Source organism: Nomia melanderi, chromosome 1 (genome assembly GCF_051020985.1).
Source record: "Nomia melanderi isolate GNS246 chromosome 1, iyNomMela1, whole genome shotgun sequence".
Taxonomy (NCBI): Eukaryota; Metazoa; Arthropoda; class Insecta; order Hymenoptera; family Halictidae; genus Nomia; species Nomia melanderi.
Window position 1 is genome coordinate 27766664 of NC_134999.1, and position 27445 is coordinate 27794108.

Below are 27445 nucleotides of genomic sequence, written 5' to 3' on the forward strand. Positions count from 1 at the left end.
CAGGAAAATCCAGGAAGAACTAAGGAGGTCCAGAAAAATCCAGGCGACCTCAGAAACGGCTACTAGTACGCGACGAAGGACCTCGGTTCTCTCACTTCTAGAGTTCGCGATAAACTGAGCTCTGTGCTGTCGAGACTGCTCCACTTCTAGGTAAAGGTCGCCGTTGTCGACCCTGCCATAAAAAATTATACCTTGTTTAATCATTTGGACTCGATGATATTGTAGGAAACTTGTGTTCGCGACGATAAGGTAGCTCCATCTCCCGTGAATTACTCAAACTTTGCTGTCTAACAGTTGGATTATTTTACCATGGATAATGCCACAGTTGCGCCGCGTGAACTCCCAAACCGGTAACATTTGTCTACCAGTTTGAGCATTTCGTCACGGATGTCACTACCAGTCAAAAGGGGAGATTTGCAGAAACAATTCTTACCGCAATATGCATGATATAGTATGCACAGAAAGGCAAGAATTATTTATTGTATTGGAAGGATTATATATTATACTGAAATGAAAAAAGAAATTTTCCAAAATTAATGTTGTTTTTCTTCAGATAACGACTGTAGGTCAATATGAAAGGCAGAGCTAACTGACATTTTCTAGGTAAAAAAAATTCTTTTATCATTAACAACATAAATTCGGAAAGATCAAAAATCGATGGGAACTATTTTTCTGATGATATCAAGTCCAAACACGCTATAAATTGCATAATGAAGTCAATAGAACATTAAAAAAGTTTGAACACACTAATAAAGCTTTTCCAAGATTCAGTAAGAATGTATAGTTCATGCGTATATGAAAGATACTATATTTAATATTTTCAGAAGGGTAGTTTAACAGAAAGAAAAGATATTAATTTTATAATATGTGTTTATATTACGTATGCAAAATAATTTGCTATCTTTATTTTGTTTTGTTTTCATTTCAGTTTTCATGTAATTTACATTAATGGGTATGGTTTGAACATGTATGCATAGACACATGTAACATGTGTGTGTATTTGAGTATAGGTGGCTTAGAAATTTTTAACGTACATGTACATCTTATTATGTTTAATACATTAATTATATGGTTATGATAGAAAAAGACGTTAAAGTTTAGTAAGTTCTCTAGATCAAGTGTGTCTAAATCGTGTATCTAGTGACACTTCTAACACGAAAAGTTACTCTCTCCACACCTACTTTTACTTGTTTGTATTGAACACAAGATAAAACTGTTCACATAAAATATCTTTAGTATGCAATAGTACTCGTGAATGGTTCTTTTTATTTTGGCTTAAATCCTTGTATAATTTGTATCTACATATTCTTATCATTAATAGTATAACATGTTGATTGAGTTAAAAATTTCCTAGAACGTATAATTACTCAGGTGTATGCCAATTATCATCTCCAGCGGCAGCAGGTTGAGAAACATCTCTGAAAATATATAACAAATTAATAATAAAGTGTACATAAGTGCACATTGATTAGATTAAGATTCACTAACGCAGTTGTACAGCAATGATTCAAATGATTCACCGAAAATTTCAAAAATATTTAGCAGGTACGAATGCTGCCTGTAGAGATTAACTTTTATATAGTTAAGTACATTACAAAAATAGATACTACAACTACAACAGAAGAAAGTATCACTGTCATAAAGTTGCCTGGTTTTAGATATAAAATACTTGAACTTACGATCGGTTAGGTAAATCGTCATTCTTCATCGAGAAAGGTGGGAGTTGTCTATGAACTAATGACAGGATATGAGCTGCTGGTGTACTGGCCATCATAACAATAGCACATAAAAACGTTGCAAACCACTGTCCACACTGAAATACAAATTGAATTCTATGTATAAGTAACAACATTTTTACAAAATATTTCTACTTACAAATTTTATTTTACGATATCAGTATGTACATACCATATTGCCCAAAAAATGGCTGCACAGTAAAAGCCTAATTCCTTCGAGAATCTCCCAAAGTGGTCGACATTTCGATACACCATTCTGTGTCTCGGATAATACATGTGACCTCCATTGATCCAAATAATTGTTTAATCGCTCAATATATATCTTCGTCTTCTGTGTAGAAAGTAGGATAATATTATAAATATTACATTTATCAAGATCTCATTACACTATATTACGAAAGTAACACAGAAGTATTTTAGGTGAAGTATAGTTTGAAGCAAGTGTAAAATCTTCGTTATATTTTTTGCAATAATAGTAAGATATTTCAAAATATTATAGTGTTTACATAAGATAGTGGAAGTCTGTGAAAATGTAATTATTCATTATTTAACGAGAATTGACTATGTTAAAGAAATAACATTATATAGAAACACCCCCATGACATACATGTGTATTTATATTGTAGGGATGGTGTACATTGTTAGACCGTTGAAAAATTCTAGAAACATATGACATAATATTAAAATTAATGTTTTAGAAAAATTAATAACTTTAGAATATTCTAAACGTAGCTAAAGTATGTAATGTATCTAACGTATGGAAACGAGGCAATGTTCTAGAAAGTGCAGGAATGAACGATTCTGAATGTATAAATAGACAGCCTGAATTGATTTTGAATCATTATATACTGAGTCGTAAAATTGAGAGACTGTAATTTTAGTCACCATAAATTTCTTAACATTTTGATAACATTTAACTAGTATTAACAAAGTATTAACTTGAAATTTTCTATAACGCAGAAATGAATTCCATTTTTTTAGGCCCCTTAGGACTATCTGGTTCATATCACCGATGAAGAGTAAAATATGCAAGACGACTAATATAAATTTTTGCCATATAATTCGAGAATTACATAATCACCCTATCATTTTCGATCACTTGTAGCGTTGCCAACAGTGTGTAAATAAATACAAATATTTGCGGTGGCAGGGCAAAGTTAGCAACCACTTAGAGCAGGAATGTTTAACTACTCCTTTCATCAAATTAGTGAATCTTTATTAACGTTCCTCTTACTAATGAGGAAATCTTTTTAACCCGCACATGTCAATTTCGATGAACTTATGTGAGACATAGCACTCGAAAGAATATTTAACGTGCATTTTTTCTTGCTGTCCAAAGTCCATATTGAAGGAGTGAAAACGCCCCTCAAAATTGAGGCTTGAAAATAGATTTTTTTAAAGATCTCTGAAACTAAGGAGTGTAGAAAGGAAATGTTTGTTTAACTTGTTTTTCTCGAAATGAGGAATTTAAAAGATTTTAAAAGATATTTGTTTACGTAATATTAGGTATTCCAAAAAGTTTTTGCTGTTGTTTGTTAATCGAAATTTCCGGTATCGTTATAATAACTATCCGATGACTGTGAATGGCAATTATTCACGCATACAAGGTACAGTTGACGTGTTTCATAAAAATAGTATGTAAACATTGTGTACATGAAATAGCTATAGTATAGCCTGTAATGTATAAGTAATGTTGTTTAAAAATAATTTATTTACTTTTTTAGCTTAAATTTAATACAATTACTGAATAAATGATTCATACCAATTCAGCCATTTTATCTCCTTGATTTTCAATATACATTTGAGTAGTCTTAACATGATAAATTGTTTGCTCGACTTGTCGTTGAAGTTGAGAAACTTGTAATTCCAGACCAGCAAGTTTATATACTAATTCATCCCGTATTACCATTAGTGGTTTTAACCTTGTTAAACTTAAATCTTGTATCGTCATTGCAATGGTTTCTAAACTTCTAGCTGTTAACTTATCATGCATTTGTCGAGCTACTTTTTCTACCTGGTCTGCTAGAGCTTCCAAATCCTTATTCAGAATTGGTCCTTGAATCTAAAAGCAAATAATACATAGGAATATTAAAAACTGAAAATGAATAGTTATTGTAAGTGGGAAGCTACACTTCTACATAAATGGTATTTTATTAATTGATGCATACATATTAATACTTTATGGTAATTGTAATGACTAAACCTTTTCAGAATAAAATACCAATTATGTTTTTAAGTCTCCGTACACTAGTTAAATAGGATGTATTACCAAATTACACGCTTAAAATAGCAAATAAGAATATTGACAACGAGTGTACTGTAAAATCCCATGATAAATAAATATTTACATATTAGGTATCGAAAAAAGTTCGTGAGGATTTTTAAGTCAAAATTTAAACACAGAAACCGTTATTTGCAAAATTATTTTATTTTGTTTGATACCAACGATATAAACATAACTTGTTGTTGATACCAATTTCATTCTTTAAACTAGTGAAATACTAATTAAAATCGGACACCAATTCATAGCTAACACGAACACCGCACGAACTTCGACTGGTACCTAATAGGAGAATCGTTAGCATGGTTTTCTAGTAGATCCCTGTTTTAGATGTAAGGATAGTAAGTACTATTAGCTTTTCACGTTAGCTCCAAAGGGACTCTTCCATTTATGATGCTCGAGACGTACGTAAAGGACGGAAGAGAGACTGAACGCGATGAAGTGAGACGTAACTTCAGAAAGCAAAATCCTCTATAGTTCTGTCTCACTCCGTTGCATTCGGTCTTGCTTCCGTTCTTTGTTATTACCACGTGCCAATAATGATCAGGCGTCGAAAGCCAGGGCGATCCGAGCTTCGTGAGTGGAAGAGTCCCCTTGCCTCTGTGCATTTTTAGCTTGGTGGTCGATGGAGTTAACGTGAAAGGCGTATAGTAGGATAGTTAGTACTGTGGAAGTCCCCTGTTAGCCAATCTGACCTTTAGTTCAAAAATGAAGAGAGGCAAGGAGACTTTTTCACTGACAACGCACGGCTTTTGGACGCATGGTCATTACTGGTGCTAAGTCCTGAGTGTTATAAGTGGAAGAGTCCCTTTGACCTTCTTCACTTTTGAACCGTACATCGGCTTGACTAACGTGAGACCTCCACAGTATATACTGTACGTTACTCATGTTAGCCAAGCCGACCAGTGGATCAAAAGTGAAAAGGGGCAAGGGGACTTCCACTTACGACGCTCAGGCCTCGGTCAGTAACAAAGACGTGCCGAAACTAATTCCGCCATTACTATCGGGCCGAGGGCTGCGAGTGGTCGTCTCCCCTTGCCCCTCTTCAATTTTAAGCCACTGACGACTTGGCTCATGTGAGTAACTCACTGTAGGAAGGTCTGACTGTGAGTAAAAGTGGGAAAACTGAACAGTTCATAGTCCTTTAGTGGCGCGTGTAAGAGGTCACAGATATAACAACATTTGAATGATTATCCAGAGTAGGATGTCATTTGGCGTTTGCCCATTTCTGTATTCCAGATAAACTACAATGCATGAAAAATTATATTCTATAACTATGTTTACATGTTATTTACAAATTTATGTGTTTATTAGATTATGTCTGATCATAACTTAACACATTATTGACCGGTTAAATATTCAAAGTTCTATAAAAGATATGTCCAAAGTTTCATTTTAATTCATTATGTATAAACAAAGTCTATTGAAGTTTATTTAGATTGTTTCACTTCCGTATTTAATTACAGAAAAATAACCGGTGATATGAGATAGTTTCTATGTAAAATTGCCGGTTAATAATGTGTTCAGAGATGTGAGGATAACGTTACCATAATTCTATGTTCAGTTAAATTTAATCCGTAAGCATATAGTAGATTCTGTAGTTGCTGTTGAAGGTTTGGTGTGGATACTTTTAAAGACTTCAATTCGACTCTAAGCTTTATCAAGATTTTATTGAATCTGGACCAAGTCCAATAGGCTGTTAATTGTTCTAATTTCATTGAGTTTCCCAGTCCGATGCTAGGATAAACCGCTTCATTCTCTCGACATTTCCTGTAATTATATGTTATTAATGAAAGTAGTTTACACTATGAAATATTTCATAAATAAGTTGATAATTGCATAGGTTGATGCACTAAATAATTATCACAAAAAAGTGAATATAGTTTTGATTAAGTAAAATAATAATTATTATTATATATTTAATAATAATAATTAATATATACATATTAATAGTTATATAATTAAATAAAGAATGACTTTAAAAAAATTATTTTTGGCAATATTTAAAATAAATATATTAATCGTTAAATAGTATTATGAAAGAAATTATGTTTGATACGCTTCCAGGATCCTCTATGCTTGAAATGTAAAGTTTGACGTTCGTCTATTAAAAAATAACGTGCCGATTACGCTTGACGAAACTTTCTTATCAACTAACTCTGTTGCTAACTATTTTTCGAACCGAATTTTGTTCAATATATGAGATATAAGAAAGATAGTAGAGTAATCATTATGAACAATCTTGACTTTTTAATTTCCACTTTATTAAGAAAATTGTTTCGACTGCAATTTACTTGACGGTTAAAGTATTATAGTATCTATTTTGTACTTGGTATTCTTAAATTTCGTCCCGAGTTGTCTTACTTGTTTACCAAGAAATGTGATGAAAAATAAAATTTATTTTTAGATCATGGAATGATCATATTCTACACAATAATTTCCAGAGAGAAATAAGTATTACCATGTTACTTCGTCAACTGATCCGTCAGTTTTCCGATGAAACAGTTAATACTTTTTACTCTTAATTGTTGTATCACACATTATACATAATCAGACTCTTAAAATCAGAATATTAAGAAATTGAAAAATTAATTTTTGTAATGTCTGAATGAATTCTTTCTTCTTCAGTAACATAAATATGAATAAAATTAAAGATATTAAAGATTTCAAGATTTGGGGTTCGTTTGAATTCTTTTATAAACCATGCGATGCCCACATTTATTTTTGCCTTTGAAATTATCGAATAAAATAATTCTTAATTTCCAGCTTACAGATATCAAGGAAGGTTTTCATGCTTAAACCCTGACATCTGCAAGCTATAGGATAATGTTTTCATAACTGCAAACAGTACGCTGCTGCAATATAAACGATTACAAAGTTATGTACCATCGTAGTTCTTATCATTCGTAACACGTACCAATTAGTTATACTTACGTAAAAAGATCCCTTAGTGGTACACTTAGCCTCCTTCCCACGAACGTTTTCGTTTCTAATATGGCTTCCAGGACACGATAATTAGGATCATAAAGCGGGCGACATAATAACATCTCAGCGTGACTTGACACTACTAAAGTTGCAGCAAAAACTACCCAAATTGCAATCGAGAGGAAGCAACTGATACAAACAGCACTGAAAAATAAAAATCACAGGATCAATGACATTTTTTCTAAGCATAAATAAGTAATCAATTTTGTAAGTAATTTACTATTAGACGAGAAATGCTGGAGTATTTTTAAGAATGTACAGCAAATTGTGCTATGAAATGTTGTAATGTTTTATAGTATACAGAATTATAGTACCCACTAAATGGGTTTTCAAATTGCATTTACTTTTTGTGAAATGTACTTTGAAAAATTACCTGAAATTCGAACGTACAAAATGGTTATTGTTATCTTCGCCAATAATTTCGCAAAAACGTGAGAATAAGTAGATTTAAAATTAAAATGAAATTCTCTTATCGCGCTATTTTTAACCAATATGTCAAACAAAAGTTACAGGGTATGAAATACTACATATCACGGTGAGAGGTATTTGACTGTCACGTGACCTTGAAACGTCCTGCAAAAGTCACGTCACAATTGTTAAATAGAACCTTACAGTTTTTATTCCATATTTTTGAAGTCCACATTCAAAGGTTTCCAAATCATAGAAATCAAATCTTTCGCTTAATCCGTTATCAAGGTATCAGCATCCGAAGTTGTTGGTTAATATAAGTTAACGATAAATTAAAAAGAATTCACACAGAAAACCTAAAATCTACAGAAAAAATGTAAATAACCTCTTAACCTTTTGAGGTTAACATAAATTTATACCAAACATGATAAGACTTTATATTATAAACATACAGGAGATGTTTCAATTTAAACAAAATTTTAGTTATTTGACAGAGAACATTTTGTATGAATTGGTTTTAAAATCACATCTGAAAGAGAAATATTTCAGTTAATTAGTAAATGTTTATACTATACGTACCTTAATAAAGTAGGCCGCACTTTATCGTGAGCAGATTTGTACTGGCAACACGTGGCTCCAAACAATAATAACCAGATTAGCAGAATGGATAAAACAGTACCTGCAACAAATGAACACAAATTACATTGATCATATCACTTTCTTAATTATCACATTTCTTCTTTATAAGTTAATAACATTAAATTAAAAATAACGTACAATTAAAGATGGAATCTATTAAATCACGTACGTATTTTAATAAAACAAACTCAAAGTTGTTTACAACTTGTTGATCCACATTTTTAAAGACTTCATTTAACTTCTCTCCTATTTATGATTAACTCGCGTTCTCGGTTGATTATATCAGACTACATAAACAATAAGAACAACGAATCTCATAGAAGTACATTCGAAAGTATTTAAAAAAATTCATGAATAACAATTTGAATATTCCAACACATTTCTGCTCATGGCATCGTTAAAAGCATCCGCCGTCAGAAGGTTAACCTTTTGCATTTGCCTTTCAGTCATTATTTAATTTGACCCAACAAAATTATAAAATTCAAAATTCAATATTAAATCTTTATATAATGTATCAACATATGAAACATCGAAATAAAACAGTTCTGTCCCTTAATTTATACAAGACATGTCTTTGTCTGCAAAGGGTTAATATCACATATCTCAACTGCAAAATGTATACTCTTCATACGCGATATCTTCTACCTTTTTCTTTTTTCTTCTTTATTCCTTTCAACGCATAAATATCGATCCATTGCTTATAGTCTCATTCACACCATACATTGTCCCATTCAAAATCATTAGCATACAATAAAAGTTACTTTCACACAATTCAGTTCCATACGCACTAGCATTCAACATTACAGAATGAAAACAATTTGTTTGAAAAGTGTTCCAGTTTCAAGTGACATAAGTTCATGAAAAAGAGTTGTACAATAGTGAGTTGTACACTAGATTCATTTTAAGGCGCGAAGTCTTTACTATTACCACAATTATGTTCGCTGACGTGAATTCGCGTCTTTTAAAATTTTACTCCTGGCTGCCGTTGACATGAATTCACGTCTTTTACAATATTTCCTTTCAAAATATTCTATTCCTCTGCTTTGTTCCATTTGCGAGTTCTTTAACGAAAAGTTTTTCATTTCAATCAACAGATCGTTACAAGACTAATGTTTCAAAACAAATTTTCTTATTTCTGTCCCTGTTCTGACGTCAAAAATTGTTGGCAATTAGCTCTGGATTTTCTTCATTTTCACTAGCAATGAATGTTAAAAAAACGAAAAATTAGCGAAAAAATAAAAATCACTAATTCTGAGTGCGTGTGTGATTATAAAACATTACGTACCAAGACCTACAAACCACCTGATTTGATCAAATGTAGTAACATAAGGTGTGACAGAATCCATTATGCGTCTTGTGGAATCCAATTTTTTAGTGAAATCAGAATTGCTTACTTCCATGCTTCGTGATTCCTCAAAAACTTTTGCACGCATCCTGTTGATTTCTCGTCGTATTTCTGTAAACATTTGAATCTATTACAGAAATCTATTTATTAGACTACATTTTAACTAAGAATGAACACTTAACACGTTCAGTGCTACGTGCACCACATATGGCGCATGGTAATTTTTGCAAGAAAATATTTTTATGAAACATTGGGCCACGGATAGCAGTACACGTTACAAAACAGTAGAAACATAAAGAAATTATATTAAAATATATAAAAGTTATCAAAAACGAAATACAACTTATGTAGTACGCGATTAATTAAATGGAAAGGGTAACAGAATAAATGTAAATATTATAAGCGAAAGTTGGGAAGGATCAGGATGGATTTTTTCCACAAACAAAAGTACACTACGTGATAATTATTTAGCGTATTATCAAAAATACTGGGCTGGTCTTCGACGGAACGTGACCGACAATCGATTTCGGAATGCGTGGTGATCGAAGATCGCCTCCCTTTTTCAGCGCTATTGAAGTGACACCGCAAGTGACCTTTTGGTCCTCGATAAAAGAGCGTGCTGCGCTGATTTTTAGCTTCCGACAAATAATTTCTCCATGGACGTATTTTTGTTACAGTATACATTGTCTTAACTTTTGGCTCCATTCCTGTGGCCGGTGACTAGTCATCAGTCGTATATGGGTGTCGTTTTGTGGCGGGTGACTATAGTCACCAATTGTAACGAAAGTGTTAAACAGTTACATGGTACACATAAAGAAGCTCAACATCTCGAGCGTTCACATAAAGTGAGTTACAACGGCTGATTAAAAGCAAAACGCATACGGCGTTCTCCTACAGCATGGAAAATGCACGCCTTCCAGAAGCATCGTTGAGCGTCTATTGTTCGTTATTTCAGCGCGCGAAAAGAGTCCGAACTACTACACTTAATATATTATTTAAAAAATCAATATACTTTATAAACAAAATATAACTGAAATTCATGCGGTATGGAACGTGTTAAATATCTTTCTCATTTTTAAGAAGGGGGTTGGCATCGTAGAGACGTTTTAAACACAGGTAAACTTGTAACGAAGTATGTAATCTCTCAAATATATTATTTTGCGTTCTTTATTCCTGTAATAATGGAGAACGGTCAAACTATGCACCATGTTTCGTCTATACTATCTTACAAACTATTTACAATAACTTTGGGTACGTTTAATCAATATGTATCGTTTGAAAGTGTATCCTAGAGACCAGGTGTTATGTTTTGAGCTAAACCTGAGAGGGCACAGGTCTTAATCCGTGTATTGCATCGACTATTCCTCCCCTGAGAGCACCCGCTTGGCGGTGTTGCGTCGCACTATGGGGCATTTGCCTTTCAAACGCGGTAAAACACAATTTACAAATGTATAAGGCTGTATCAGCTATTTCGTGTGTATAAGGCCTGTTTAGTATAATTTGGTGCCGTTTTTCGCATGGTTAGAAAGAACAAATCCTACTATTTAACCTTCTAGCTACGTTGAGACTAGCCTCCAAGTTATACCTCTGTACGGCAAGGTTTGACACAGTCTGCATACCATAAATGTAGCACTACGATTTGAGAGTGATAGAATTTTCAGTTATACAATTACGTTAGATTAGACTATGCAATAATGCTCGCTTAAATTCTACAATTTCGGGTCCAGCAGTGGTATTTAACCAAGCAGAAAGAACAGGAGGAAGCTATTTCCTTCCAGGAATTGATTCGAACAGTCTGGCAAAGGCAGAGAATCAATATAGTGAACGGAAACGGAATAGACAGTCCGTCGAAAATAGAGGGTCGAGACGCGGGACTTCAAAGCGACACCGCACGTGTCAAATATAAACATGCAACGAAGAAAATTTCAATTGCAGTAATTTTAACCTTACCTTCTTAAATGTAGTGCCAGTGTATTTCTGAGATTGTTGTGATTAAAATGAATCCAATCACGATGAAAATCGGGCTACTTTTACGGACTTCATGTAATTAACGAAATTAAAGCTCCATTTCTCCTAAATCGATAATACTAAAGGGATTTACGTCGCGTTTGGGTTTACTTTAATGAGAAGAATATCGACATTCCATCGGTATTACGATTGAGAAGGTAAGGTTAAAATTATTGTAATTGAAATTTTTTTCATTGCATTTTTATATGTATCACGTGCAGCATCGCTCTGAAATCCCACAACTCGGCTCTTGATAACTGACGGACTGTGTCTATACCGTTTCTGCTCGTTGTATTCATTTTCTATCCCTGTCTACTGGGATTACGTTATACTGAGCTCGAGACAGTGAGTGAGTAGGGGAAGAAGAGAAGGAATGGTGAAGTGGAATTTAACCGAACAGATTTTGTGGAAATTAAACGAGCATCACTGTAATATGCACAGCTATCGATGACACAGAAATAATTGAGCCGCTATAGTAGCGTACCGTTCAAGAAGATGATATTCATGCAAGCCACTATAGTGGCATATAGTAGCTAAAAGATTAATATAAAACAAAAATTGAATGTTATTGTTCGTAATTATAGTATTTCTGACAACATATCGTGGTTCGGTTTGTAAATGACTATAATTAATTTGTAAATAACTAGAATAATACTGTCTCTTATAATTTCTAGAAATATTATTTTTATGTAGCAGTAAAATATGTCTACTTACGATTACGGATCTCTAAAGTTCTCCTTCCGATGTATTGTGGAATATGGAGAAATTCTCCGCGGGTTTGACGAACAGTTTCCGTTAAATTTTCTTGCTTAACACTTTGTAAACGTAATAAACGATGATCTCTCAGAAACTGAAAAATATACAAATGAAATTCTTAAATTACATAAATTCAATTTTCTATCTCTTCAGACAATTTTTAGAAATGCTATTAGTAATTTTCGTAATTATATTAGTAATTATAACGTCTACTTATTATAACAATTTTTTCTACATTTATTTGCAGTACCACAATTGTGCCATTTAAAGGTACCATTTCCAAGTACTCTGGAATAAATGATTAGTGGGTCACATTAAGCTGTAATTGAATTAAATAATGTTAATCTCAAAGTGAAAGGCAAAGAGCATTTTAGACCGCAAAGGGTTAATGTAGAATAAAAGTTGAGTGCTACAATTCATAATTGTAATAGCTACAGCAATTTTAATGTAACATTACTCGCGGCGTGTCACGTAATCTTTATATAGTAAAATAAACCCCAATATGGAACCCCAATTTTACAGTTCCAGATATTTCACCTATTATTTTAGTAGTAGATTCCAAAACACAAGCATATTTTGTTTTAGAAGAATATTTGACTTTCATTACCATTTCGTTACTTTTCCATTTGAATGAAAGAAACGTCAGAGCAATTTTATTTTAGTTGACAATTAAAAAGTATGATTAATATTAACAACATTAATGTAACTGGAAACTATTCATCATCGATAAATCGTTTACCTGATCGATACGTAGAATTAATTGTAATTCAGAAGAGTCAATGATATTACAGATCAAACGGTCTTGTTCTGTACATGCTTTCAGCAGACTTTCTAAATTTCGATTTATATCGTAGATTTCTCGATTCAACCGTTTTACAAGATTACTGGCTTTATCCCCATTCGTTAACAATGATTGTACTTTATTTGACACTTCTTGACTCCCTGAAATTAAAGTACATTTCGTTAAACGAATATTTGATTCGAATTTTACGTGTTTGATTCCTTTATTAGAAGATTTTTAAATTTGTTACCACGGCAATTCCAACTCATTAGATGGTACTATATACGTTTAGAAAATATATTCCTGGAATTGACGGTTTCAGGTAGTAAAATATTCAGTTATGATATATGAGCTGCTCATTGGCCAAATCGAATAACTTCACTTTTCCAATTTTTTAAAATTTCATTAAAGTAGTTCATTTTTCTCTTAACGAAATAATAAAAAGTCTTTTACGTGAAATTTAATATCTTTCGTGGCAATGTGTTGCGAACAATATTTTTTTTAACACGGAAGTTTAACTTGAAAACTCAGGATCAGTTCAAGATCACCAAGTCGATGAGGTGACCATGATTTTGAGTAATTATCGAATACTTATATCTACAATGTACATATAATAAAGCGTATTCAACTTGGTCAATTAACGATTTAAAGAAACGAGATCAGAAAATATGGACATTCAGATTGATAACATTTTTTCAAATTACAAAGACAGATCAAAGTATAACTAAATATCATTAACTTACTTACCATTTATTAAATCTAAAAGTGCATCCAGCGTGACCTCCAAGCCAGTTTCAGCAAACAATTCGATTTGAATTGGTTTGGCTAATAGCTCTTCTATATCTGCATATCAAGCAATATTTAGAATTAACAATAACTAGTAAAATATCTTATGAAATCTAGTGATTTTTAATGTGTCTGCAGATACACAGCCAGAAATAATAAACAGAAAGTTTTAATCTCCATTATTTTAAAATTTATTTTTTATATTCAATATATTACACACAAGAGTGTCACTTCATTTAATTCCTTAACATATCTTATGAACCCTTATTAATAATTTAATAGTTACGTAAGAAGGTAATTATATACAATTTAGTGAGTCCAATCTATTTTTATCTCGAAAACTATTGAGCTTCCGACCCATGTTTACTGAGGTTTTTTTACTCAGTTTAGTGAGTTGTATACGCCCCATCATCTATGCGCTATATTTCGGAAACACCCTGTATATATAGCTAAATTTGTTTTCTGTAGTAACTTTTGTGGTAAATTATTTGTGTACTGGTTTGGTAAAGATATTAATTTGTTAACTCTGGAATTTAGTTTCGGAACTCTCGTTTTGCGCGCAATAAAATCAAAAAGTGAAGCGTATACTCGTGAAATGCAAGTTGAATGTACCTACAGTATATTTTAATGAGAAATCAAAACAAAGCAAAGAAGAATTACATGCTTAACTGAAAAAGTAAAGAATTCATCTGAGATAGAATTAATATCACTTCAAGCTTTAAAACGACGCGTGTACTCGTCAAACGCAGTTAACTGATTAAACTTCTATTATCGAATTTGGAGCTCGTTTATGAGTGAAATCTCTTGTTTTATATGTGTTAAGTATACATGTTAAAAATCAGAAAATAGGCATCAGTGTATTATAAGTTATGCTTAACCTAGGGTTTTTTCATATTTTTCAATTCTATATTGTGAAAATGCTCATTCATATGTATCAAGTAAATTTCTCTTACCATCAAGGTCCTTAAGTACAGCTTCACTAGCAATGTCTAGGCTTCTTGAAATACGTTTTCGTAATTGGACTGTATTGCTGCCATGATAGTCTTGAAGATCTTGTAATGCAGCGTCAACTGTTGTGGGAAACTTTTTCACACTCGCAGATACTTCTTCGTTACATATTATGATTGTTATCATGCCAATTCTGAAAATAAATCGTATCACATTATGAAAATACATATATTTGAACCATTTATATTTTTGTAATATCTTTGGTTAACTTCAACGAAAACAAAAATTTAATTTATTATTATTGTATGAATCACCCTGTATAACGATTACTCACGATATTATAAAAAGGAAAGCTATAAAGCAGGACGGCTGCGTAATTTTTTGTAGCTGATTAAATGTTACACAGGATGATTCGTACATCAACAAAAATTTGATCTTTAAAATGAAAGATCAATTTTGTATAATATACATGTATATATATTTAATTTTATAATGTTTAGGTAACTGTTTTAGGGATGTGGGCGTTAAAAAGTTAATGAGTTTATATGTCATAAAGTAATCAAAGTTTTAATAGTAAACATAGTGAAAGTATTTCAGGCAGTTTTGAACTAGTAACAAGTTGATATAATGAATATATTGTAATTCGCACCCGAGGACGCAAACAGAAACAGCGAGAAGGAAGGAAAGTGCTCCTGTATGTTTAGTCGGTTTGTAGTCTTCTCTGATTGGGCGACATGCAAGCCAAAGTTCAGTTGCAGGTAATATGCAGCAGAAGATAAAACACAGACCAATTACTGCTATGAGTACTGCTTCTAAGTGCACAAACTGCAACAATGGAAAACATGGGAACTTATGCAAACCATAAAGGTAATATGCAAAATAATGTTTTACACCGTGATGCTTTAACATTTCGACTGTCATATCGTCGGAATCCGAGTGATATGATTTTTTGTATAGAAAATTAACTTTCTCGGTGATATATTGAACGAATCGAATGTTGTTGATTTTATGCAAGAAGATTAACTGAATAATGGCTATGAAATCTCTTGGCTTCTCGGATTCTATTCTATTGAGAAAATGATTTCGATTGTATGAAATTTTAATGAATACTGTTTCAATGGTCAGCTTTATAACCATTTTTAACGTACTCAATTAAATAAACCCGCATAGAAATGGTAATAACGTCAAAAGATATGCATGGAAAAAGCTGATTAAACGTATCCTTGCAACGTCCAAACGAGGGTTAATTAACGAGCATAAATCATTAGAAATGAATCCGAATGAACATACGCGTATGCGAATAATTATATGAATATATTTAAATTATTCAATATTCATAAAAGTTGTATGGAAATTCAGAGCTTTAGTATAAATTAAAATTAGAACTACTGTGCCCGTCAAAATAACGAGTTTGAATTTTCTTATTTTGTAATTATTGATATTTTCAACGTATTGAATACCAGAAACGACTTTGAAAACAAATAATGTTACTTAAATACTATAACAAAGGTTTGCAGAAATTGAGAAACATATGTTGTTGCAATCCTTATCAGGATTACGTATCAATCCTAATAAATGCTCGATATTTCCAGTATTAACTATCATTTTGATGTAGTGCGTAAACATGCAAAAGTACATACAAGCGTATTTATTCGTTCACGTTAATTTATTTTCATTAACCGAGTATAGATTTAATTGCTGTGCAATAATATGATGTTTAACTTACTTGAGTCATCAGTTTCGACACATCGATACCGTTTTCCATTGTATCCGTTACTAGTTCTAAAAAATTTGAATAGATATGATTAAAATATAACTTGTAACAACAATTGCAAAAGAAAACGTATTTAAAGCAATATTGTTTTAGAATTAATTCATTATTACTTCACGTTACGAAATGTGTTTCATAATGGAAATTGTTGACATTTTTTTACGAAATATATGGTCAGATTATTGACTAAGAAAAATACTAAATTTTACTCAACATTCAAAATATAAATATAATGTCAGGTTTGAAAAAAAGTCAGCTAGTAAGCTGTAATTGTAATAGGCAGCCAAGTTCTAGAAATTTGAAAATACATTGCCATAGTGTTTGTAAATAATTGAAAATATCACAGAAAGAAAGGATGTGCTTACAGCTAAGGTGTAAACTGAAAGGGTTTGATTTCATGTGCATAAATGAATAAAAAATCTAAAATAACGTTTGATATGAATTTTTGATTACATATAAAAGTGATCAAGGTCAAACGAAAGGCAGTATTCAGGTCACTGAATTAGTTTTTATACAAAGAAAAGTACTGTTGTAATAATATAGAGTGCAATTTATAAAATTTAGGATGTTTTTTACATGTTCTCTACTGTGATCTTCAAAACGAACTCATTTTGCATATGGCAGTTTTATTAATTTCCTCACGTTCTAATAATAAATTAAAAATATAATATAAAGGCATCAGTAACTGACCTAGTATTAGTAGTTGACCATTTTTCAGGAAAACGTAAAAAATAAGGTTTTTGAAAGCAATCATCTTTCGATGAATTCATGATTTTATGCCTCCAATTTTCAACGTAGAATTAACTTCTTTTTATTTGTATTACTTGTAATTTGTCGTAGTCGGTGCAAATAAATGATACTAAAGTAATTACCTTTAGTGTTTTTGGTTTGACTATCAGTGGTCAACTGTTAACTAACATATGGTCAATTACTAGTTTCCTTGTTGTAAAAGATGATCAACTTCTAATGCAAATATTGAATTTTCAGAAATGTCTACAAAATTTGGATAATATAACTATTTCAAAAAGGTTACATAATGTAAGAAGTTTAAACAGTATTGTCACGCATAGAATTTCTCTATTTAATAAAGAAGCAAACGTTTACTATTATTCACGCAAGAAATTTTTCCGGACAACTATTGGTGCTTTTACTTTAAATTGTATCAACTGAACGTTTATGTCTGAGAAGAATGTATACATTACCAGGCGGTAGATCATAAGGATGTACGATAGACAGGAATCTTCGTAGAAAATCAAAGATGAATATTCCCTTGTCTAGATTCAGACTCGTTATTTTATATTGGTTATTTAAATTAGTGTTCGGAAATTTTAGCTCTACATTTTGATCTTCCCAGTTACTAGTAATTATAAATGTTTTCAAGTGAGATGTATTTACATCGTTGTTTGATTCATTGACTGACACGTCGGCCATAATTTCAATCTCACTGTCTTGTTCTTCAGTGGTTGTATGTAAAGTAATAAAATCAGCTGTAGAACAATTGCTATTGCTGAAAGATGAATTTCCTTCCAAACTTTCTTCACTATAAGCTCGAGCCTTCGATGTTACGACGAGCAAAAGGATCCCTGGAATATTTAAGAATAAACCATTTGCACCAATTTAGACACCGTTGTTCTAGAGATCATCCTCTGAACAACGAGGGGTAGGAGTGTGTGAAAATAAATACAGTACCCTTTTTACAAATTAAGTGTACAAAATTAGATTTCAGAAAGTGTTCATCATTGTTTTCTAATACTTTTTCCCTTGAATGTGTTAAGTACTGTCTTACCGATGCTTATTACGCAAGTTGCGTACTGCTAGTACAACGTGATGTATTTCTGACCTTACCTAATACAGCACTAACGTACTTGAATATTGCTGAATAATCATAATCCGGCTTGTAGGAAACAAACACTGTGAGGTTTCTTTTCAGCGTTACTGTTATTGTTACTTTCACAAATTCTAAGGATATATATTCCCTGGTCGCACAAATTAATATTGCGCATTGAAAGTACCGCGTAAATAGCGTTATAATTTACTGTGTAATCAGAAACTGTTTTTTATTGGAGAAATTAATTTCAAGGATGACTATACATACATATACTATGTGTTATCATTGTTCGTTTTAGTTTTTGACCTAGAAATAACCGTTTGGTTGTGAACATACACATTATATGTTTTACAAACACAGTTGTGTACAATGTTGTGTTTACAATGCAGTTGTTTTTAATGCAATACTTTTAAAAATTATAATACATTTGTTAAAATTTGTATTCATAAACAATGTACCGCGTAAATGGAGGAATGTGTGTATTTTGGATATGTTCAAAACAAACGATCTATTAGTTTGTGTACGTTTCATTTAAATGATTATTTCACGCATGTATCATCATCCGAAGAAAGCGAAACTGACAGCTAATAATAGACTAACACATAATTGATAGTAAGAGTATATCATTTATTAAACTTTAATATAGTAGATAATCAAGGTTTATCCTTTAATGATTTTTTAATAATTTTTAACAAATTGATAAACAGCTATCGAGCAACAACCGTTATAAACAACATTTGATATGAGCTTTTAAGTGAGTAACATACAAATAAATTATCAAATGAAATGAAACAAATTAAAGCAAACGAAACAGTGAAATATATTTTTTTCATTTTGGTACTTGTGCGAATTATGTTCATACAGTTTGAAAATCATTAGTTTGTTTGTTTCAGACAAGCCAAACGGCTTAAATCATGGCAATTAATGACCTACTTTTTTGTGTATACCTAACTTCAAAGTGCTCTATAGCAACTACTTTTAAGTATTTTGATACAAAAAAAATGTAACTATTTTTGAGGGATGAATAAATATTATAGTAAAAAGCTTATGTTAACAACTTTTACCGAATGTTTCCAAAATTAAATAATTTTTCGATCAAGACTAATTGAGTCGCTCAGAAGCCAATGCAGTTAAGTCCAGAAAACAAAAATTGAAAACACTAATGTTTTGGCTATTGAAATTATTGTACAAGATGTTCAGAAGCTATAAAAAGGACTTTCTGATTTAGAAAAAAACAAAGTAACGAGTAAATCCTTTAATAACTAAAAAGAATATTATTTATTCTATTAAAATTTACAAACATCAAAAAATATAAAAAAGTTGACTTAAACGAATTGGCTTCTGTGCGACTCAATTAATAATTATAAATGGCGTTAGACATATTCATAACAGAGAATTTCAAAAACGTTTAAGAATTTTTCATACTCTAATTGTTTCTCAAACATTTTATATTTTTTGATGATGTACCTACTTATATTATTGATTGTTGATTGAAAGGAAATGTAGCTGACATTTCTCTGGTATCACAATAATCCTATATTGTAATTTGCAGTGTGTGTGTATATACATATGTGTATATACGAGGGTGACAGGTAATACATTAGTTAATTCCACACAAACCCGATTACTTTCTATTGCCGATATCAGGGATATTGAATGCAACGAATATTAAATAAATAAATAAACGAATACATAAAAATTATAATGGGCATAAGTGAGTAATTAGCTGGTTTTAAATTCGTTTATCAAAAAAAGATCTTTTATTTCTAATATTTTCATGATAAAATGGTGTACTTATAATATGTATCTTTCTAAAAATTAATTTTTCAGAATGTAAAATTGCAATGATTCTGTTTACAGTTTCAGATTTTTTTAGTTCGTTTCAGATGAATAAGAAAAATAGTTATATTCAAAACATACTGTACCATTTAATATTCTGGTTCCGTACAAATATACTTCATATTTATTTTATAACATTGCTGCTAATGGCCTTTGAAATATTAGTAGTAGACGAAATTTTCAGTACAATTTTACGTACTTATGATGGAATATTAAATTATTGCGATAGTAGTTGTAACAGATTCAATCTAACATACAGAAATTTCGTAGCTAAATATTAACGTACGTGTGATACGTTTTTTCTTTAATTTTCAAACATCCAATTCACAAGGTGAGATTAATTTTAATTTAAGCAAAATATAGATTTGTTATAATTATGATATGATTTCCAATACTGATCTACAAATTTTCAATTGAAAAAGTATTATTGCAATAGATCAAATCTTATTGATCAAAATGGAAAACCTCAATTCAGCCTGACCTATGTTTAATTGTGCCGTTATTCCAAAATAGCTTTCAGTACACAAATGCATATGAAAGTAAGATCCAAAGGCTCATATTTCATAAATAAATTCGAAATCAGCAAAACGCTAACTTGAACACCTACTAACGTCACGTGCACTGTACCATATTTCAATTCGAACAAAACACGCACTAATCACACACCATGTAGTAGGTATAACAATGCAAGTACGACTGTTCTACTTCCTCATAGGGTATCTTCATTCCAACACTGGCAGCGAACTTTCCGATTAAAATTTTTATGGATTATTTGAAATAGCAGTTTTAGTTTTATAAGATCGTTTTAATAGTAATTTGGAAAAGAAGTCTTTTTAATTCTGTTGTTTGCATTTGTACAATTTGAGAAAAACCAATTTTAGTATCCAGGTTCTTCTTATAAAACACAGTATTTTTGGAAAAATTCAATCCATGAATGTGGAAGTAGTAGTTTCACTTTTTAAAATGAGGTCAGATTGGCTGTTGTACCATTTTTTTCAGAAAGTTATAGCAGTTCGAATATTGATTATTTTTAGTGGTCATTTAATTTTATTTTGTCGATGAGACTAAAATATAAATGAAAACATATGCCGGTGAAATAACGTCCGTGTAAACACTATCGACGAAGCTTCTGTTAGTTGTGTTAGATGGACTCTCAGAGTTATATTAATTCAGAGAGAATGAAAACACATTAAAAAATTCTTACCTTTAAGAAAGGTTTTTTTTTCACCACAAAATTTCACTTTTCCTGTATTGGTCATGTCAGAAGAAACGAGTAACAGAAACAGTGAGGCAACCCTGTTGAATCGCGGTTATGCGTGAACTGAAGAGCGAAAGACACGTAGAGGCTTCATCGAAACCTTGCAAGTTCAAATGTTATTGAACCCAAGTAAAACTGAGCCCAAAGTACTTATAATAGTCCATGATATAAAACATGATATACTTATTAAGTAATTAGATAGTCTTAACCCTCCACCGGCAATATAGACCATTTATGGTCCTGTCGAAAATTTCATTAAGTTCCCCAAAACGGAGAGATTAGACCGTGTTGGTCTACCACCTAAAAAGTCTTGTACTTATAGAGATTATACGCCCCAAATGCTGTTTATCAAATTTTAATACTAAAACTACCGAGCAGCTACATTGACTTTTTGAAATTTCTTTATAGAAACTCTAAAAGTGTATTTACTGAGACTTTAATTGATTAACAATTCAATTTGCGTAATGCTAAATCAATTTCTTTAATAATTTCTCAGGGAAACATCTATTATTTTCTTAATCATTGCAGAGGGAAGAAATCAAGAATAGATCATTTGACTCGTCTGATAGTTTTAGTGTTAAGAAAATAAAATCATTTTTGCTTCCTTGACACTAAAACTACCAGACCGGTCAAAATGATCCATTCCTGATTAGTCCTTTTTGCAATTATTCAAAAGAGAAATTCTTAGAGCAATTGCTGCAGCAATGCGCAAACTGAATTGAAAATCAATTAAAGCCTGAATAGATGCACTCTTGGACTTTCTCTAAAGGAATTTTAAGAAGTCAATTTAACACTAAACGTTCCGCGACAGGTCAAATAACCGGTTTTTAAATTTCACTGTAAATTCTGTGTTTTTTTACGTTTATTTAATTTTATATCAATTCCTATATTGTGTGATTAATTAGTTTTTAAGTTATTATGTTTTCTTTTCTTTCTATTTCCACTAAGAAAATTTATCTTCTAATTTTTTCACCCTCATTTTGTAACCACTTATTTGACTGGTTGTAATGGGAATAAGTATGTACAATGTGCCGGTACCTTTAGTGTTACTTTCCATTTTATACTTATGTAAAATGTAAGAATGATCTTCACTGATTTTAATAGAATTGAAGTCCTTTTCTTGACCAATTTTATATATGTGTAAAAAACTTTAGAAAGTAATTAGAAGTTTGGTGTTCTGTCAACATAGGCAACCTAACCGCAACGGTTACACTGCATGTATATTCGAATAAATCGATGCTTCGACGAATTTAATATGTCGAAGCAATTAAATATGTACTATATGTATACGCCCCAGTGTAACCTCAGCCTTAAACGACCTTAAAACTTGTTACCAGGGACATCATTTTGAACAACTCTTGCCTATACAAATAACCGGGCTTGTTATTAGTTCCAGAGATGTAAGCAGGGATACATATATTCGATATTACACATCGTACTTCGTGAATAGCTCGTCTAAGGTTCGGATTAGTTGACAAGTAGGCGTGTCGCACAGTGACACATTTCGTCGAAATCCTAATCGAATATGAAAAAATATTCTTCTTAATTTTTAATATTTCGGTAATTCCTCATTTATGAATTTATGCAATGATGGGTTACGAATTACGAATTACGAATTACGAATTGAATTTCGTAATGCAGAAATCAATATTTAAATTTATTCTTACTGTGTACTTAAATGTACATTTTTTAGGTAAATATATATTCAAGAAAATTTATTAATATTGAACTGAAACAAATATAAATTTCGTGAATTTATGCAATTACTCTACCTTTGACAGTCTTCGAGATACTTGCCGAAACAAATTTGAAAACCTCAACTTTAAGGGCGGTTTTTTCCCTTTTAACACTTACTATTGCCAGTAAGAAAATATATGTCAAATACTTGCGTAAAGATTATGTTATACGAGGATGAATTAAATCTAATAACGAGATTCGGTAAATCGTTGTTACACACATGAATTCTTTGAATGTTCACTCTATTTATCAAATAATATGATTATCTGTTACTGGCAAATTTAAGGAGAAGGCAGTAAATAGAAGATAACGGAAATAAAAAAAGAAACAAAACTCTCCAGAACTGAAATAGGATTACTCGTAACTAAAGCCGGAATTCGGTACAAGCAACAATGAGAACACCGTCGCCAATCTTTCCCTGATCTTGCTTACAATTTCTAGCATATACCGATAAAAATAGAGGGTTTCGAAACGTACTGCATCGAAATTGCGGAAAACTTTCTATGGCTTTATGTGTGATACAACATACCAACGAATGCACGTATGCATAGGATGTTTAAAAAATATACGTCACGACTACTACACCTACAGTGATTCTACATTTTTCATTTGAAATAGAGTACTTCTGTTTAAGTAAAGTAATTTATAATATAATACTGTTCATTATCTTATCGAAATATTTAAAACAATTTTGTCTAATATTATAGGAAGTATAGAAAATATAATTCAACGATAAACGAATTGTCGATTGCTGCTCATACAATTGAATAACTGTATATTTTGTTGGTAAACGAAGAACACCAATCCACAGAATTGAATCGTTTCTCGTAATAAAATAACGAAACTTAACAAGTTTTGCTAACGACAATATTCCACAGTTTATGCTTATTTTTAATAATTTTTTAACATAAGATTAACCCTTTGCATTCGATTTATTTTCAATCTTGTTGGGTATAAACTTGTATTTATTTTTAGGGAAATGAATGAAAGTAATTTACAGCCGTAAAATTCAATGTTTTAATGTTTATAATCTTTTAAAGTGTGGTACTATTTAAAGCACCATAAATGAAGTATAACAAATTTGCATTGTCGTCTCTAGCATGACATATGAGTACAAACGGTTAATAGTGTATATTTATATATAAGTTTATATAATATTAATGTAATAGTTTATATATAACAGATAGATTGTTTCAATAAACTATAAACTAATTAAATTGTTTCTTAATTGATCATTAGTCGAATATTAATCAGGAACCGTGGATATTCTCGATGAATTTTTTTCTTGAGAAAAGATCATTCCTCTAAACAGTGGATATAATATGATAGCACTGAAAGCAAAGCGTGACCGGACTGCAAGCGGCTGGACAATGTAGATCTTTGGGGACGTGACTGAAACGGGAGCAGACTGATAGTGTGAATATATCCTATGTAAAATTCAGTTACATAAAAAGAGCTGACAGCAAAAACGTGCACACGGGAATAATTGCACAATGTAAAATACACACAGTCCATAATCCGCGCATATATGAAATCTACAATTGTAAAACAAAACCGTGAGCGGAAGAGTGGCTCTGCCGCCCTCTACACCCCTGCCCCGTGTAAAAATTAATCTCTTTTGAATGCACAATAGCAACACTTTCTCTAGCACAGTGGTCCCATGAGATCGGAGCTTTAAAATGACTTGAAAACAATTATAATTCATAAAACAACTGACGTCAATTAAAAATGTTTAATAGCGTAAATAACTAAATAACAGTGTAACGTAAGAATTGTGGTAGCAAATGATTAATAATTGTTCCTTTTTATCTTCGCGACAAAGGAATAAGTGACACGTAAAACGCTGATGTTTTTCGTAGCAGCGAAAGTGTTAACACATTGTTGACCGGTCACGAGATAACTCGTGTTTACGCTTGCATTAGCTACTTCAATGTTTGAAACACAGGGAATATGAAATATTTCAAGAGCAAAATATTGAAAGTTATATAAAAGATATGTCCAAAGTTTTATTTCAATTCATTATGTAGAAATGAAGTGTATTGAAATTTAATTCGATTGTTTCACTTTCATATTTAATTACCGAATAATAATCAGCGAGATGGAAAAATTGCCAGTCAACAATGTGTTCAGAAGAATTATGAAATAATATATAATTTGTTTAACAATAAGTAAGTATTTTTCTGCGATAATTCAATAAATATTTTACATTTCTTATATGTACGGATTATGCGCTGTGCGTATTTTACATTACGCGTTTCAATTACATTTTTCTGAACGCATTCTTTGTGTGTGCTTTTTTTCTTGTCCGCTTTTTCCTGGTTATCGTAAAATTCATAGCATTTTATGTACTCCAAATAAAGCTCCCAACAGTTTCTGAAAGTAATACTGTTCAAAATTTAGTTTAAAAATCCCTTGAAGTAGAAGGCGAATGTCTCGGTAGAGGCACTTAAAGGGGAAGACTACCTAGAGACGTATAAAAATATGTAAAGTTTTACGAATTCTTTTATTGACAACTATTAACCCGTTAACTGTGGAATTTAATTTCAAAAGTCTTAGGTAATGCTCGCAATGAAATTAGATAATGAAGTGTATACTAGTCAAACTCAGGCCAAATGCACCTATAATATATTCTAACGAAAAGTTAAAGCAAAACGAAGAAGAATTACATGTTCATCTGAAAAAATAAATAACTTATCGCTGCAAGAATTAGTATCATTTTGATTTTAGGATGACACGTATACTTGTCAAACGCAGTTAGTCGGTTCAAGAAAAATGTTACCTAACCAAATTAAACTTCATTGTCTTTTAGTTTATTTTTTTGAGATATTTGTTAATAGATTATCGCGTAAATTAAGTGTATAGTGAATGAAAATTTCTGATTTTCTCTGGATACACAAACGTGATCTTTAAGTTTACATATGGGAACGTTATATCATCGATGGCCTTTCGAAGTTATTGTCGTCAATAGTAAAAATGCGAACGATGAGTGGAAAGAAAACAGCTTAAGCCCGCACGAGCGAGCCCGAGAGACCGCTGTCTGAGACAACTCAGACGCCACGATCAGTGGTCAGGTATCATACCTTATATTTACTATGGTATAATAAACAGCAGTGGTTTGGACAAAGAGCTGGCAAGGTCGTGGTAAAAAGCCTAGGCCAACGTGATTGTCCGTGCCTCGGCTATGGCGATGATCACGGAGTACAGGGTGGAAAGAAATGATTGTATTTTCTTGTAGTAGCGTGATTCTACACCTTCGGTTTGATGGAGATTGAGGTAAAGAAGCTGCCGCAGAATTACTTCTGATCTTGACAAAAAGGGTCAAAATTTGTTATTGCCCAATCGTATTCTACTTGTCGCGGAGACAAGTAGTCTCAATGGAACCATGGGTAAAAATAAATAGTTTTCTTGTAATTTGCTGTTGAATTGTGTATGGTAGTGAGGGAACACGGATTCCATGTTGTCTACGGTTGGAGGGCTAATGATATATAGTAATCATTAATCATTGAGTAATGAAAATTATCTGTCAGAGAATTGGCAATTGATTTAATTGATTACCAGACATAATCGTTATAGTATTGATTATAAGCAGTAATAATTGATTAAGGAAATTAATTATTAAATATCAGTAATCCGGCTTTAACCCCTTCCAGTAAAATGACGAGTATAGCTCGTCATTGAATTTTCATGCTTTACTGTACAATGATGAGCTACACTCGTCATGTGAGTAAAATCACTGGTGAATATTATAATAGTTAATTTGATTTAAAATTTCTAGTTTATTGAATCTGGTAATATTGCATCTCCTTTTGTTATTTGTGTAAATATCACAGATCGTTATTACATATTATTTACCGTTAAAACTACTAGGTAGAAGTAAATAAAACGAAACATGTTTTTTTCAGATAAAAATTAAATGGTTATTTTATATACAATTTTTCATGATTGAATCTTACCAGAAGAGGTTAAGGGGAATAGGATCGACGTTATATATCGATCAGGTCGCTGCCCAGCTGAGAATGACTATGTCACTCACCGCGGCGGTGGACCTTATTTCCACTTGTAGAATATACTCTCGCAGTTTGGCCAGAAAATCCCAGGACACACTGTATAATAACATAGTGTTCTTTCGGAAAGGAAATGAAATGAGTTATCTGACACTAAATCATTTAATAAAACAAGTTTTTCGCGATGTTTTTCATACATCCATATAAATATAAACTCGTTTATATAAATTTATCATTCTGATATGCGAAATTCATCACTGTACACATTTCGCCAACATACGTTTCGCATTTTTCACTCTGAAAACCATGTTTATTCTGTTAGCATGCGAAATACTA

General features: G+C 31.7%; 1 protein-coding gene and 1 long non-coding RNA gene across 2 annotated transcripts; one reads left to right on the top strand and one right to left on the bottom strand.

The window, feature by feature from the left end:
• Window positions 1-13: 13 nt before the first annotated feature.
• Window positions 14-3622, top strand: LOC143174500 (uncharacterized). The gene is made up of 4 exons (XR_012998523.1): window positions 14-150; window positions 226-465; window positions 554-603; window positions 2718-3622. It is a non-coding gene; the product is annotated as an uncharacterized LOC143174500 (long non-coding RNA).
• Window positions 845-21429, bottom strand: prom (prominin). Its single transcript, XM_031980331.2, has 16 exons — window positions 21315-21429; window positions 17646-18026; window positions 16399-16454; window positions 15322-15497; window positions 14678-14865; window positions 13686-13781; window positions 12897-13099; window positions 12116-12251; window positions 9335-9505; window positions 7990-8089; window positions 6952-7146; window positions 5565-5787; window positions 3499-3798; window positions 1909-2067; window positions 1680-1813; window positions 845-1418 (listed from the first exon to the last, which is right to left on the bottom strand). The coding sequence occupies exons 1-16, from the start codon at window positions 21367-21369 to the stop codon at window positions 1364-1366; spliced, it is 2628 nt and encodes an 875-aa protein (XP_031836191.2). The 5' UTR covers window positions 21370-21429; the 3' UTR covers window positions 845-1363.
• Window positions 21430-27445: the final 6016 nt, after the last annotated feature.